General features: G+C 43.0%; 1 protein-coding gene and 1 long non-coding RNA gene across 31 annotated transcripts in view; one reads left to right on the top strand and one right to left on the bottom strand.

Moving 5' to 3' along the window:
• NRXN1 (neurexin 1) overlaps positions 1-16,621 on the bottom strand; it is a 1,023,765-nt gene that overhangs the window by 554,063 nt on the left and 453,081 nt on the right. For all 29 annotated transcript variants that reach the window (XM_079968418.1, XM_079968429.1, XM_079968424.1 and 26 more), the window contains one exon: positions 4,893-5,331. In XM_079968418.1, the coding sequence (XP_079824544.1) occupies positions 4,893-5,331 (439 nt within the window). The remainder of the gene's footprint in view (positions 1-4,892; positions 5,332-16,621) is intronic.
• Positions 1-16,621, top strand: part of LOC307211992 — a 964,702-nt gene that overhangs the window by 823,806 nt on the left and 124,275 nt on the right. The gene's annotated exons all lie outside the window — the stretch shown is intronic.

The raw sequence follows: 16,621 nt of genomic DNA, 5'->3' as shown, positions 1-16,621 counted from the left end.
TAAAAAAGGGCTGCCTTCAGATGATTTCTAAAAGTCTGGTAGTTGTTGTTCTCTTTGACATCTGGTGGGAGGGCGTTTCACAGGGTGGGCACCACTACTGAGAAGGCCCTCTGCCTGGTTCCCTGTAACCTCACTTCTCACAGTGAGGGAACCACTAGAAGGCCTTCAGTGCTGGACCTCAGTGTCTGGGCTGAACGATGGGGGTGGAGACACTCCTTCAGGTATACTGGGCTGAGGCCGTTTAGGGCTTTAAAGGTCAGCACCAACACTTTGAATTGTACTCAGAAATGTACCAATGTAGGTCTTTCAAGCCGATGACCCTTGGGGTCCCTTTCAACTCTACAATTCTGTGATGTGGAACCTCAGGCTGGGGGTTGAATGTGGCCTTCCAGCCCTCTTTATATGAGCCTCAGAAGTCTCTCCAGGCCCTTGTGGTCTCTTCCAACTCTATGATTCTATGATTCTACCTGGGACTCTTCCCAGCCCTGATATCTACTCCTTGGAAGGTTTTCAGAAAAGAATGCAGCTATCAACTGAAAATATTTATTGCCCCTGATGATTTGATCATGTAGTCCAAACTGACTGGCTATGCAAACTATGACACAGTCATGTGACTGTGATTCCTGTATTTCAGATGATTGGACTAGACGACCCTCAGAATCCATTCTAACCTTACAACTGGGGCTTTTTTCAGCTGGAACTCAGTTCCAGCCCCTCTCAGGTGGGCGCAGTTGCCATTATAAGAGAACAAGGGAGGTATTCATGATGAGTTCCAGTGCTGCTTTTTCTAGAAAAATAGCACTGCCTACAATTCTATGATTCTGTTTTCATTATGGACTCTACAGCTGAGGACCATGCAATGAGGACACTAGTTTTCAAAAGGGGGGGGGGGGGGAAATGGCACTCAAGCAGATCACGGGAACTGTAAATAGGCAAGGGAAAATTAGCAGATGAGCAGTTTTTTTGCTTTGTTTAAGAACCTTTCATCCTCCAAAAAGTGGCAGCTTTCAGATCAAAAATAGCAAACTTCATGAACATTTGGAACAACTCTGGTGTTGCCCTTCTGGGGACCTGTAGCAACAGTGGTTATGTAAGAAACCATGTTACAGACTTGGAGCTTCTGCCATTGCCTGAGTGGTATCAGACTGCGCAATTCTGCAGCAGTTTGTGTGCCCTGAGGTGACATTTAAAGGGTTAAAGAATATTCAGCTGTGCTCTGAGTTAATCTAGTATTGAAGTAAATAAGATTTAAGTGTTTGGCTAAAATGGATCAAATTTCAAGCAGAGGAGAACGGCCGACCCTTCATCCTGTAACGTGGAACAATGTTACAAATTACTGGAATGGTCAGAAAGACGGAAACGATTGCAAAATGGGGAGGGGGAAAAATAATTCAACATGCTTGCTGACCTAGCAACCAAGAGTTAAGGAAATTAAGAAATCTTATTTAGACATGTCACAGCTTTTTCTTATCTATGGGCACCACTCCGTAGTGGATTTTCAGGCTAGCTAGAGATATGCAAGAGTAAAACGTCGCAAGAGACACAGCACGTAGATCAGCAAGAAACAGATTGCTAATTCATAACAGGGTTCAGGAAAGTACGCAGTTAGGTGCAAACATTGAGCCTGCAACAGCTCTTGTGGATACTCTTAACTGAAGCCTGACAAATTTCAGAAAAGTAACTGTGTTTGTTCATTTGCTGTAAAAGACTAAATAAATTTTTGGACGTTAGTAACACTTTGTGATGGCCCAAACTTCCCTTAGTCTTTTTCAACAAAAGGAGAACTAACACAAAACCAAAGTTTAGTGTTGCATACTATAATTCTTCTTCCATCCCTTGTTAAACCTAACCTCGGTTTCTAGGTAGGGTGAGTGGAGTGAAACAACCCTGTGGTTTGGTTGAAAAGAGCCATGCCAGGAGATGACAAAGGGAGAAGCAAGCTTATGCATGCAACACTAAACTACGGTTTACATCTAAAATTGCCAGGGTGCTTTAAAGAATATTGGCTCTCTCCCACAACAGCTCATGCCATAACATCCTTTTAAAAAACAGTCTTTAAAGGCGCTATAATGCTCTCTGTAGTTTTGGAGTTCATGTGGGGTTTATCAATGCTTTATTAACAGAAAGCAAACGAACAACAGCAGCACCCATCCTCCCAAAACCTAACTCAGCATCCTGCCATGACCCAAACTCAGAAGAAATAGCAGTTGGGAGGAATTAGAAGCACAGTAAGAGAGAAAGAGAGAGTAAGAGAGAAGAAAATGCAAAAGTAGAATAAAAAATAGGGACGAAGAGATGGTGTGGTGAGCCAATTGAGATGCCTGGAAATACAAAACAAATGAACAAACATGCTCTGAGAGTTTTGGTCAGATCCCGCTGAAATTGGTGCTAGCCTTACAGCAATTAAAAGCTATATGCTATTTCGCTGTAAGCCACAGAAGGTTCCCTGTCAAGGTTTTGAAATGTGTGGCGTTGATGATTTCCAGTGCTAGAGGGCAAAGTGTTTAGCTTTCAAAGCAGCTTGCAACAGCTACTGTTTTTGACATATATCCCCATATAGAGACGATGTGTTCGTTCCAAATTAGGGGAAGAGATGAACATATGATGGCTGTATCGGTAACAAAGCTTGTTCGCTATTCTACTATCCAGGGATTCAGCTACATTAGTCAAAATGCAGCGTTATAAATGCGTTATAACACTGTGACACCGAATGGCACTGTAGAGCTGAAATCATAACTCGGTGGTATTTTCAACTGTGAGCTTTACAACGGTTTTCTGCACAGCGTTTTCAGAGAGTTTTTTTTGTAGCTGTGTAGATTTAGCCTAAATTGTGTCATTATATAGTTTAGCCACTTGATGGCACTGGACTCAGTTGTATGCCGGGGCGGGGGGGGGGCATGGAGAGTCAGGAGTTTCCCGTTGCCATTCTGTTCTTGTTGGAAGGAGACAATAAAGTTATTGTCTAGCTTCCTGGCTAGTCACCTAACCCTTCCAAAGCATTTGCAGAGTGGAATTCTGATAGGACAAGCCTATAGCATATGATCTGAAGTTTATTCAGGCTCAGCACATCTCCAGCAGAAGATGCAGGCCCTAGATTTCTCTGTAATCTATCAGGTATAAATATAGTGGTACCTCGGGTTACATACACTTCAGGTTACATACGCTTCAGGTTACAGACTCTGCTAACCCAGAAATAGTGCTTCAGGTTAAGAACTTTGCTTCAGAATGAGAACAGAAATCGTGCTCCGGCGGCACGGCATCAGCGGGAGGCCCCATTAGCTAAAGTGGTGCTTCAGGTTAAGAACAATTTTAGGTTAAGAACAGACCTCCGGAACGAATTAAGTACTTAATCTGAGGTACCACTGTATGGTCAAAATGCTGAGGAAGGCTGTCAAAATCCTTATTCTAAGTTCCCACTAGTACAACAAGGCCTCAAAAAACCCCAGTCCGCTCCAGGAGATCAGTCAGGCAAGGAAGCAGAAATGCTTGCACCCACTCTTTAGCACTGTGTTGAATAAAGGTAAAGGTAAAGGGACCCCTGACCATTAGGTCCAGTCGTGACCGACTCTGGGGTTGCGCGCTCATCTCGCTCTATAGGTCGAGGGAGCCAGCGTTTGTCCATAGACAGCTTCTGGGTCAGGTGGCCAGCATGACTAAGCCACTTCTGGCGAACCAGAGCAGCGCACAGAAATGCCGTTTACCTTCCCGCCAGAGTGGTACCTATTTATTTACTTGACCTTTGACGTGCTTTTGAACTGCTAGGTTGGCAGGAGCAGAGACCGAACAACGGGAGCTCACCCCATCGTGGGGATTCGAACCGCCGACCTTCTGATCGGCAAGCCCTAGGCTTTGTGGTTTAACCCACAGTGTCACCCGCGTCCCTTTACTGTGTTGAATACAACACATTAATTTCAATGGGTCTGCTCTGAGCCTAATTTAGTCATATACAAGCCAGTGCTGCTGTTGCCCAAAAATTCCAGGTACTGTATAAAAAACTGAAGAACATGGGTTCTAGCTGCAGACATACAATCTAAGATACGCAGAGTGGCAGGAAAAAGTAAAGTAAAAGAAGAGAAGGGTAAATCAAGGAGCCCAAATGTTTTCTCCTAGGAGTGGAAAAGCCATTTGGGGAGGCAATCTTAAGTGGGAATAAAATATCAAGAAGGGAAGGTTAAGACACCTCTCCTGCCTGCCTGTCATTCACTCTTTATTTCATCCTCTCTTGTTTATTTCAGCCACTCTTTATTAAAGCCTTTTCTTTAACATTCTACCAGGGAGGAGAACCTTGGATCTGTCCATCACACGCAATTTGGCCTTCGCACTATAAATTCCAAGAACACACCGTGATGTCATAAATTGCAGTCCTATTATGCAGCACAATGGTTATATATCACCACATTCCATTTTACACTTAGCAGAAACTTGGCTTGAAAGCGCACTGTCGTTGTTAGGAGAAATATTGCAACACAGACTAACATATTCTTCTAACTAATAGCTTTTTGGATTAATTGCCAAAGCCAAATCAATTGCAAGCGGGGTGAGAGAAAAAGGCTCCACAGCAAACAAATGGCTGCCGCTGGAAAGAGGAGTTCTATCTCTTGTCTTCCTTCTTTCAGCCAATGACTAGTGCTACAAAATCTTGGTTCCAAGTCTCCCTGGCCATCTTCCATTGCACTAGGTGCTGCCTGCAGGGACAAGGAAATGTGGGAATACAGCAAGACATTACCAAGGAGAGAGAGAGAGACTGAGATTCAGGGGTGCTGTTTTTTGATGCAGCACCTGCACCTGTCATAATGACTTCAAAGGATGTCATTATATTGCAATAGCAATTGCAACACAAAACACCCTTGCTATTTTGTCTACAATACACAGAAGGGTAAACCCAAACTTACCAGATCGTCCGTCTCTTTGAAAGTCAACGTGGTACCATTCACCGTCATTCACCTTCTTTTGCAAAGCTTTTGTTTTAATCGTACCAGAACCCATGTCCAGCAGCAGGTAGAGGTGGCCATCAAGCATCTCAATGGCAAAAAAGTCAACTTTGACCATTTGTGGGTGTTTAGCATCTTTCTGATGCCGCGGTTTGCCGTGGCTAAAAAGTATCAGCCCATTTGGCTCGGTGGTGCGGAAATCAAACGATATCGAGCCCGTTTTCTTGGCGTTCCACTTTGGCAAAGAGATAAAAGATTCTGGTGTTTCAAAAGTGATTGGATCCAAGGTTGCCACGTTTTCACATTTAAATGCTACCACACCATGGATCTTCATCTTAGGATCTCCTTGTTTGGCAAGTCGAGAAAGTTCCAGCCTTACATCGTTGTTTTTGTATACAACCTGCAAGCAAAGAACAGCAGTTACCGGAATGAATTTAACTGTACAAGCAAGAATGAATGTTAACTTCTGTAATTCCATTTTTGAAATTAATAAAAGCTGCACACATTTTACAAAGCCTCATGTTATCAGGACCAGCCACACTCTTATGAAGATCCATGTTAAATATCCACGTTGCCCTCTCCCCAATCCTCAAGTTGTGTCCTGCATCCAGACTTTAAAAGTCTGTATGCAGCTCAGACGTTCTCGCTACAGTTTTGATGCTGCAGTTTGGTGTCAAACCTCAGGAAAGTTTCACTGAGTCTTCCAATCCTTTGGCCATCATCCAACCATCCACTGAGGTATATTTCAGCTCCCACCTCTTTCCTCCATCCTGCAATGATGGAAGTACAGTAGGTACCTTGGTTTTCGAATGCCTCCATAATCGAACGTTTCGGAACTTGAACGCCAAAAACCCAGAAGTAAATGCCTTGGTTTTTGAACGCGCCTTGGAAGTCGGACAGGTTTGGGAAATCGAATGGACTTCCAGAATGGATTATGTTCGAAAACCAAAGTACCACTGTATGTACTGGTTTCACTCCCTTATTCCCACCCCCCCTATAAAAGACTGCAATTTCTTATACAACAGCTATGTTGAGAGTATTTCACCCTCAACACCCCATTCGCACAGGAGCCCTTTGTGCATTTGTTGTTCTGTATACATAGGTTCTCTCTGCCTCATGCAAATGGTCCCAATAACTATCCAAAAGCCTTGGTAGCCATTTTGAAGTATATAAAATGCTTGTGCATTGGTAGAACATCACCCTGAAAGAAGCTTGATGTAGCAAAATCTCTTCCTACCCTGCCATTGCCCAGAGTTTGTGGGCACTGGGGGGAAAGCATACAGACAAACAGAAGCAAATTAAGACAACCTCAATGGGATTTCAGAGGAAGACTGCATATGATTGGGTCATGGGCATTTTTCAAAATTGATTAAAAATATTGTAATGAGTTGTTTTACCTATGTTTTACCTTTGTTCTCTATAAGCTATGCTAATACCTTGAATGCCGTGGTAATAATTTATTCCAAATTATCGTGCATAACAAAAATAAATAGGCATTTTGGCAGCTTGGGGGGAAAACCCCCACAAGTAAAAAGAATGGCTTTGTAACATAAAATCTGAGTAATCTGAATAAGTCCCCTGCACATCTACATTTAAGCTCACCCTTTGCTCAATACACATAATCCATACCTATGAGAAGCTTGAGCCCTATTAGAAGGTAAGTGACCTGACACATCATCCACTTTGGGTTATTTTAAAACATGTATATATCGCCTTCCCAAATAAGAATTATTTTAAAGCACCTTATATATTAAAGGCAGAGCATATCAACTGCAGCAAAATAAAATAGTGGCTCCCGAAACTCCATTTAAATGGATAGTTTGATAAAATGTAGAATATAAAAACAGCAGCAAATCATTCCCTACAAAGCCACTAGAAGCAGCTTTCTAAAAATACTTGTGGGTGATAACAGGCAAGGAGTTCCATGGATGTGGGGCCACCCACAAAAAAAATAATGTCCTGCAATTCACAGCACTATTGTAGGGCTGGTGAACATGGAATGTCCCTTCATATAGACTGCTGAGAAGCTGTCACTAATGGGGTTTGGTTATGGTGTAACTTTATGCCTGCTTCTCGTGCATATGATTGCTCTCTGAATATAATGCTGTGGTCCTTCGCTTGTGGAGAACATGGGCTGGGGAGGGCCATCGCTTTGGGGAAGGGTCATTCACTTTATATTACTTATTGTATGTCTTGTTAGACTTGTGACTCAAGTACTCTGGAACACTGGTACACACATCCATTTAAAAATGAAACTCTCTAACAATAAAGTGGGTATATTGTTAGTAGAACCTCGGTTGTTGAATGTAATCCATTCCGGAAGACCATTCGACTTCCGAAACATTCGACAACTGAGGCACAATTGCGGGCCGGCAAAATCCATTGAAAAAATGGAGAAACACGCCTTGGAAGCCATTCAACTTCCAAGGCGCGTTCGAAAAGCATTCACTTCCAGGTTGCTGAGATTCGACTTCAGAAGCGTTCGACTTCAGAAGCGTTCGACAACTGAGGTTCCACTGTACTATCAATTACACGTATCAGTCCGTTTATCCAAAAGAAAAAGCCTCTTGGAAATGTAAAGAAAATGAAGGTACATTTTTTCACCTCTGGTGGACATGCCCAAGGATTAAGGCTTTTTGGGAAATGATATATAATGAAATGAAAAAGGTATTTAAATATACCTTCTTGAAGAAACCAGAGGCCTTTCTCCTGGGTATGGTTAGCCATGTGGTGTTAAAGAAGGACAGAACTTTTTTTATGTACGCCACAACAGCAGCAAGGATTCTTATTGCAAAGTATTGGAAGACACCAGATCTACCCACTCTGGAAGAATGGCAGATGAAGATGACAGACTACATGGGACTGGCAGAGATGACGGGCAGAATCCGAAACCAGGAGAAAGAGACAGTGGAAGAAGATTGGAAGAAATTTAAAGACTATTTAAGCAAACACTATAATATTAATGAAGGCTAGAATCGACATGAGTCTTAAAATTTTGTGGTTTTCAGGGGTGTTGATTAAGGAAAAAGAACAGAATTATTAAAAATAATGGGAAATAAGGGAATGGATTTGCTGATTAGATAAATGGAATTAGAATACGGAAGGGGGAGGTGTGAGGAGGTCGAGGAAATTAGGTTTAAGAAATAAGATTTGAAATTATACATGTTTTTAGTATTGTGTTTGTGTATGTTTTTATTGTTGTTTGTGTTTTTATGTGCTAATTGGAAACTTTAATAAATATCATTTAAAAAACAAACAAAAGAAAAGGCCTCAAAGCAACTCGACAAGGTAAAATACAACAAATAAAGCCATGAAAAATAAAACAGCCAAAAAACAGAATGGATGCAATGCCATCCAAACATGGTATATACTAATTCACACTGAGAGCCATAGCTCAGTGATAAAGATGCTATCCTTTCTCTGCAAAAACAATCCCTGGCATCTCTAGGTAAGGCTGAGAAGGAACCCTATTTGAAAACTTGGGGACCCATACCTGAAGAGATTCAATTTACTAGGTTCCTATGCATCCTAGAACCCTCTCACCACCCCTGAAACTAAGAGGAAGGACAGGATCTTTCCACAACTTCAACACCTATCGACCCTTTAGCTAGAATGCAATAAAAGTGGCTTTGTTATTCACCCACTTAATGGCAGACCAACTCTGCATTACAAATACGTCTGCGAATGTGACATGAAGGCTGGCAACCCTGCCATATAGATGACAGCAGTGCCTGGAGGCAGTCAGGTCGTGTATCCTCAACAGTGACCAGAGAAGGAATGGCTGCTGGGAGGAGTGCAGAGAGAAGAAACACCGTGATGCATTTGCAGCAGCACAACTGGACTCCTTCATCTGCCCCAGCTGCAATAAAACATGTCTGTTCTGCAATGGTCTGCACTGCCACAGCAAGCGCGGAAACTCTCCAACTGTTTGACTTTACCTGCAAAGGAGCACTCTTCCATCGTTTCCTTGATACAGATGGAAGCCAACAACAACAACGACAAGTGTTTGCTCCAAAATTGTTCTTTTTAGCTAGTTCATCCATATAATCTTGCGGGGGGGAGGGACAGAAATTGAGCTTATCACTCCGGAATTAAACTGTGTGGTTTTAAACTTGCTTGCTTAGAAAATTTCTGCACGGGGCTTTCTTCTTCTTCTTCTTTTGCTGATTTAACAAAGTATTAGATTTCTTGCTCCTCTAAACCCTTTATCGCTTTTTCAAGCCTTCCACTTGCCGATATGAAACACACCAAGGTCAGATTCTACATGTTAACCTCATTTTAAGCACCACTTTGGCTCTGTGTCCTTGAAACTAGGACTTAATGGCAACCTTGTTAGCTATGAAGCAATGCCGTTGGGAAGCCAATAGGACTGATATCAAGCGAGAGTGAAGCCAGCCCAACAGAAGTGGAGAGAAATTAACAGGATGCAAATCAGTCTACTTAATTCTTTCCAACATCAAAGACCGACTGAAGATTATTTTGATAAAACTGAAAGGCAGTATTGGATAAAGATTTAATCAGCCAGCCTTACAAGTGTTCGTTCTCCAGTGCAGACATTCATTTTCCTACTGCATTTTTAAAAAGAAAACTGGTCACACTATACATACCTTAGGGCAAATTGCTTTGCAAAAGTGTGTATATAGGGAGAAATTGGTACTATGATGCGGGTCAATTTTCTTGAGCCCCACCCCCTGCAATAAACCAGCAAACTGATATGAATATGTCAGGAAAAGAACTTTAGATTGTAAAAATGGAAAAAATTAGGGAAGCTGAAATTGACAAGATTGGCCCATCTGTGTACTTTACAACACTGTATTCCTTTCTTGCCAAGAATGGTACTTGGCTATAATTCTGGAGTTCTAACAAGTTATTGTTAGCTTTATCCCAGCCCCTGTTTCCCAGGAGCCCTCAGTACCCCAGGTCAGGGGGTCTCTCAGTCAGAGGCAGACCTAGGTAATATGCCACCCTGTGAGAGGCCAACATTTGACACCCTCTCCACAGCCCTTGCAGCGTCAGCTTAAGTTGGGTAAACAAGGTAGGGCCCTAGAGCCTTCACGCCTCCTTCTCAATGCCCAGTAAGTGGTTGTCCAGCTTTGGGAAGGAGGTTGAAGGGCTCTTGGACCCTGCCAGAGCCTGTTGAGGTTTGTGAGAAACTGCAGCTTTGAAGAGGACAATTAGGGAGTTGGCAAGAAGCCAAGTTAAGCAAGAGTACCTGAGAAAGTCTGCTTGGAGATAGGGAAGCCTAGCAACAGGTGATGATTGGCTAAAAGTTTTCCCTTATAAGCAGAATGACACAGTAGTTTGGTGTTGGAGTTCAGAGGTTGGTGTGTAGAGTTTGAATCGAGTCTGTGTATATAGGAACTTGTACAAAGCTGTGCTATACTCTGCATATAATAAAAGCAAATACAAATCAAGTTACTGTTCAGCATGTTATGTTCCTGAGTCGTCATCCTGGACTACACGGACTAAGCAGCCAGTAGCAGAGAGTTTTGGTTGAGATCCATCAACAGAGCCCTCACGCCCTCTTTCCGAAGCCAGGCAAGCGCCTACTGGGTTTTGAGAAGACGCCCTGCTCAGCTGCGCGTCTAGTGCCACTGCTATCCCAAATAGTTCCAAGTACCTCTTTTATCACTATGTTTGTTTTCTTTTATATACACTGTGTCTCCTCCTGCCTTCTCTCATATGGGTCTTCTGAATCCCCCGGCTGTATGCTTTTTCAGTCTTCTCCCTCTTTCTGGCTTGCTAATAGGAATGACAACCCTAGACCCTTCTGTCCTAGACTCTAGAACCCTTCTGTTCTGTTACTCTTCCTCCTTCCCAAGATCCTTGCCCTCACACAGGCAGACAAAATTCATTGGGTAGCCCACCTCTTTTCTGCCACTCCAATTCCCCTCCTCATTCTCCTCTCTGCCTAGACCCAGAAAGCAAACTCTCAGACTGGCCTTTTATCTTCCGAAAGATGCTCTCAGCATCCTCATCTACTTAAGGCTCCCATTCCTCAGCTATGTGTCGGCTCAGCTGCTGAGTCAAGCGGGGAGTGCCAGCATCTGCTGGAATCCATTCACAGTTACGTAGAATCAGAGAGCTGTAGAGTTGATAGGGATCCCAAGGATCACATAGTCCTGCAATCACAACTAAAGAATCCCTGTCAGTCACCCATCCAACTTCTGTTTAAAAGCCTCCAGTTAAGGCTAGTCAATCACCTTCTGAGCATAGCTGTCAACTTACAGATTTGAAAATAAGGGACCAGCAGCCTTGAAAATAAGGGACCTGCAGCCTCACCTGTTCCAGTCACTCCAGTCTTCCTGTCCTCCTGCAGTCTGGTCAAACTCATGCTGGTAGCTTTGAGAACACTGTCCAACCAACTTTGCAACCAGAGGTTCAACTGAATAGAATCTGAATCACATGCAGCACAAGGCCTATGCAGCCTCAACTTAAGATGGCTCCCCGGCCTGCCTTTGCACTGCAAAGTTTGCAGCAGCACATGCAACAAAATGGTGTCCAGCATTCAAAACCCCCCTCAGCTTTCATTAACTAGCCACACAGACACAGCCTTCCCCCCCCCCATGAGATCTCCTTTCCTTTTCCCCCACCATGTGCCCCCACCAGACAGACCTTTTCACCAGCAAGGGTGAGTGGGCCTTCGATGACGTATCCACCTGATTCCGATCCGAGCACCCAGCACAGGTATGTTCAACTTCTGAGCCCCTCTGAGCCAAAGGCAGAAGGCCCAGCCCGCAGCCAAATGAAGCCTCAAGGAAAACCACCGTCACCTCTCCGCTGGGAAGTGCTGAGCAAAGGCAAGTCCCCAGGCAACGCAGCCGATTTGATCAGCACAAGGCATGCAAGCTCCCAGTCGTTCTTAGACTTCTTATTGGGTGAGCAACACAGCCAAGCAACACAGTTGGAGCCTCCCTCCTCCCTGGCCGGCAGGGAGAGAGGGAGAGGAGCTGCTTCCTTTGAAATTTAAGGGACATCATTTAAGGAACATTTAAGGGACATCCATCAATAAGGGACAGCAGCGGGACACGGCGCTGGAATAAGGGACTGTCCCTTCAAATAAGGGACACTTGACAGCTATGCCTTCTGAGTGAGGTAGTCTATTCCACTATTGAACAGCTCTTCCTGTCAGAAAATTCTTCCTAGCATTCAGTAAGTGGGTACATATATACAGTGGACGCTCGGGTTGCGAACATGATCTGTGCGGGATGCACGTTTGCAACCTGCAGCGTTCACAACCCGCAGTGGCGCATCTGCAACCTGCAAAGTGCGATGTCAGAGAACTGCCATCAGCTCAGAGGCGAGAGATGGAAGGGCAGTTGTGTTATAGGGAGCCTCTGAAAATCTTGCGAAGCAGTTCCTCTTCCGGCGAGGAGGGAAGCCCCACCTCCAGTGGAGAAGAAGTGCAAGGGCCAGAGGATGCTAGGGAGAGCCTTAGCACTGAGCCTGAGCAAGCCGGAGAGGTGGGAAGTGCACCCTTGCCAGCGCCCATTCTGCGCAGTAGTCTTTGGCACAGGGAGGGTCGGAAAAGGCAGGGGGTGACGCGACTCTTATGCTGGGGGAGGTACAAAAACTGACCACTCCCAGATTCTGCTAGAGAGTGAGCCAGACATGAGCTTATGACGCTCTTCACTGTAAATAGTTTGCACCAAGAATAAAGCCTGTAAAAGACAGGTCAGAGACCTGCCTGGTTACTCTCGAGCAACCACCACAGCCTTGACACGCGATTTAGCACTTCTGCGCATGTGCAACCACTGAAACCCGGAAGTAACCCGTTCCGGTACTTCCGGGTTTCGGCAGGTCCGTAACCCAAAAAAAAACACAACCTGAAGCGTCTGTACAGAGGTATGACTGTACAAAGATGGGTGCCACAATTTTGTAGCTGTAGAGGAAAAGTGCAGAACACTGTATGGCCACTTTCTAAGACTTCAGTTTCTAGAAACACATGTGGAAATGTACAAGACTGGGTAGTGGGCATTTTAAATATCACCCCTCCAGAGCTTTTGTCAGAAATGACTTCTGCCATAAACATCCGGGAAACACAGACGGCCTACGTGCCTAGCTGAGAAGATGCTGTTCCCCAAACGGAGAAAAACATTTGGGCCTAGTTGCTAAGCAGCACACTTCAAGGTGCGGAGAGAGAGATATCATCCCCTATGGTCACCATAGAGACTTTGAAGAACAGCAGTCAGAGCACTCACAGCATCTATAATATCTGGACTTCTGACATTTTGCAGCATCATCCCCCTAGAGACTCTACCACTCACTATTGCCTTAAAAAAATCTCATTGCAGCTATTACGTATGTACCTCCATTGCTGGAGTCAGTATTCTTCTGAGTACCATTTACTGGGAATCACAAGTCTCCTGCTTGCAGGATTCCTTTTTTAAAAAAAAAAAAAAATCTTTTTATTAATTTTCACATTAGATCACCAAAAAGAAAAACAAATCAACGGTTACAACAGTTGTAAAAAACCCCAACACACACAAAAAAGAAAACTAAATAAATATCAATACATAACGTATAAACAATGTCGATTTCCATTACGCTTCTTTGTCTTCTCATTTATATCTTTATATCTTTAAGTATTTTAATCATTCTTCTACACACCTATTGACTTCCATCCCTCCCGGTTTCAGGCTTCTTAGTATGAATAGTTTGTTTCTCCTGCAGTTGATAGTTATAATGATTTGCACATCGTAAGATCTATATCAGTCCTGCTATAGTTTTTAGGTTCTTGTAATTCCCTTCAATATAAATCATAAATTTATTCCAGTCATTAATAAACTTTGTATTCTTTTGGTTTCTAATTTTTTGTGTCATTTTTGCAAGTTCTACAAATTCGAATAACTTTGTTTGCCAATCACTAATTGGTGGGATACTTTGGCTTTTCCAATTTTGGGCAATTAATAATCTAGCGGCAGCTGTAGCATACTGGAATAATGTCTTATCTTCTTTTTTAATTTCGTCCCCAATTATTCCCAGAAGAAAAGCCTCTGGTCTTTTGGGAAATGTATATTTAAATATTTTTTTTAACTCATTGTAAATATATTCCCAGTATTTCTTCATTTCGTCGCATGTCCACCACATGTGGAAAAAATTACCTTCTTTAGTTTTACACTTCCAGCAAAACTTATTCCCTGACTTGTACATTTTCCCTAGCATTGCTGGGGTAATGTACCACCTGTACATCATCTTTTCTAAAATTTCCCTCAGTGTTACACATGCCGTGAATTTCATTCCGCTAATCCATAAATTCAGCCACTTATCATACTCTATATTATATCCCAGATCCATTGCCCATCTTGTCATGACCTCCTTTATTTCCTCATCTTTGGTGTCCCATTCTAATAGTATATCATACATTTTAGATAATAATTTGGATTTACCCTCTATTATTTCTATCTGAAATTTGATTTCTTCTCATTCTTCTCATTCATCCCTACTTTTTTATGTTCCGTCCATATTGGTGGAATTGTAACCAGCTTGTTAATTTCTCTTTCAGTTCCTCATATGTTCTCATCCTCCATCCACTTTCTGATCTTATTAGTAGGTCCTCATAAGTAAACCTTTTTCCTTCCATATTGGTTGTTTTGATCACTGAAATATCAATTGGTGATAGCCACCAGGGTGTTTTCCATTCAAGGAGTTTTTTATTCTTCTCCCACACTTCACATAGAGGCCCCCTAAAAATATGACTAGAAAACCCTTTATGTACTTTTTCTTTGTTTTGCCATAGGTAGGCATGCCAGCCGAACCTATTGTCGAACCCCTCGAGGTCTAACTGCTTGCAGGATTCCTATGGGCTGACCACTGCGAGAACGAGGTTGGACCAGATAGGCTCTTGGCCTAATCCAGCAGGGCTGCTCTTATGTTCTTATAAGAGTGGCATAATAAGATTTCCAGTGTTTGGAAGGCAGTGCTTCAATGTCCTTATACCTTCCCATGAGAAGCAAAACAGCAGAATACGGCTTTTTAAAAGCCCTGCAGAATCAATCATGTTCAATTAGAACAGCTAAGATAAAGGTCAAGCACAATATGGATGTGAAATTCCAGGTCCACATTAAAATTATGCATTTCACAGCTCCACTAGAAAACACAGCCTGTGCATTGCTAGTTCACAAAATGAAATTTCCTCTGTATGCAAGCATACAAATTACTTTGACACTAGCAAAAATGTAAACATGATAAAGCTGCAATCCTATACCTCGGGTTACGTATGCTTCAGGTTACATATGCTTCAGGTTACAGACTCCGCTAACCCAGAAATAGTGCTTCAGGTTAAGAACTTTGCTTCAGGATGAGAACAGAAATCGTGCTCCAGCGGCGCAGCAACAGCAGGAGGCCCCATTAGCTAAAGTAGTGCTTCAGGTTAAGAACAGTTTCAGGTTAAGAATGGACCTCCGGAACAAATTAAGTACTTAACCCGAGGTACCACTATACTCACATACCTGAGAGTAAACCTCCATTGGTTGTAATGGAGCCTACCTCCCTATAAGCCGCTCTAGTCTCTCAGCCTTGCTCTGTGCTAGCTTATCAAATTTATGAATGAAATACTTTTATTTGTATCTTCTTCCCACCCAGTCACATTTTCCCCCCTAACAAGTGAGTGGAACTGGCTGGTAATACATCAAGAACAATAAACTAAATTTTGTTTTATTTGCATGTTTTTATCTTATGCTGGTATGCAACGGTAATAAAGTTTGGTGATGATGATGATGATGAAACAAACTAAGCCTTAAGAGAATTATAATGGACCAACCCAGACTCTGTGATCATCATCTGAGACCCTTCTTTGTGGGTCTCCTCCACAGGAGATCTGGAGGTCTGCAACATGAGAACAGGCCTTTTCCGTGGTGGCCCTACACTTGTGGAATGCTCTCCCCAGAGAGGCTCTCCTGGCACCTTTGTTGCATATCTTTAGGAACCATGTGAAAACGTTCCTCTGTAACCAGGCCTTGGGCCGATTAAACAATCTATGGCCATTTAAACATTTTTGTTGGGGGGGGGGGTTATTGGTTTGCTTTTGTCTGTTTGTTTTGTTATGTATTATGTGGTCTTATTTTGTAATTTCATTTTGTGAACTGCCCTGTGACTGGAATGACTGGAAAGACGAGAAACCAAAATGGGCAGATATGTAAGTCCCTATACACTTGCAAAAATCAACCTGCAAAAGCAAGTTCCACTGAATTCATTAGGGATTACTGCTAGGTACATAGAGCTGGGATGGCTGTCTCAGGGAGCAATCGTGTGCACAAGAAGCAAGGCGGTGTAAGTTAAACTGGGGTGTAAATTTATACCAGATCCAAACACTGTTCAAGAGCTGAGCTGCTGCTTTACCTAAGCCTGGATGGAAGAGGGAAAACAAGCCTTTGAAATAAAGATAACTCACAGCTTACACACATTTAACTTGTGTGCATTCAGCTGTATGTGCTTGGCAATTATTATTATTTTTTAATTAAAAAGGGGCTGAAGGGGAATGGCAAACCTGCAAAAAAGACTTTGCAGTCCCACCCATAATTGAACCCAATGTGTTTTGCTTGTATGGGATTTCAGCTGTAAGCGCTATCCAGGGAACATAACTCCTGTGAAAATGGAGAGTTACCTGTAGTGTTATATATATGCTGGCTTGGCAGGCCACATGGCTGAGCTGAATGGTCTCAGGATCCAGCCCAAGTCCTCCCTCTCTA

This window comes from Podarcis cretensis (assembly GCF_951804945.1).
Source record: "Podarcis cretensis genome assembly, chromosome: 3".
Lineage (NCBI taxonomy): Eukaryota > Metazoa > Chordata > Lepidosauria > Squamata > Lacertidae > Podarcis > Podarcis cretensis.
This window is presented reverse-complemented; position numbering and strand designations above follow the sequence as displayed.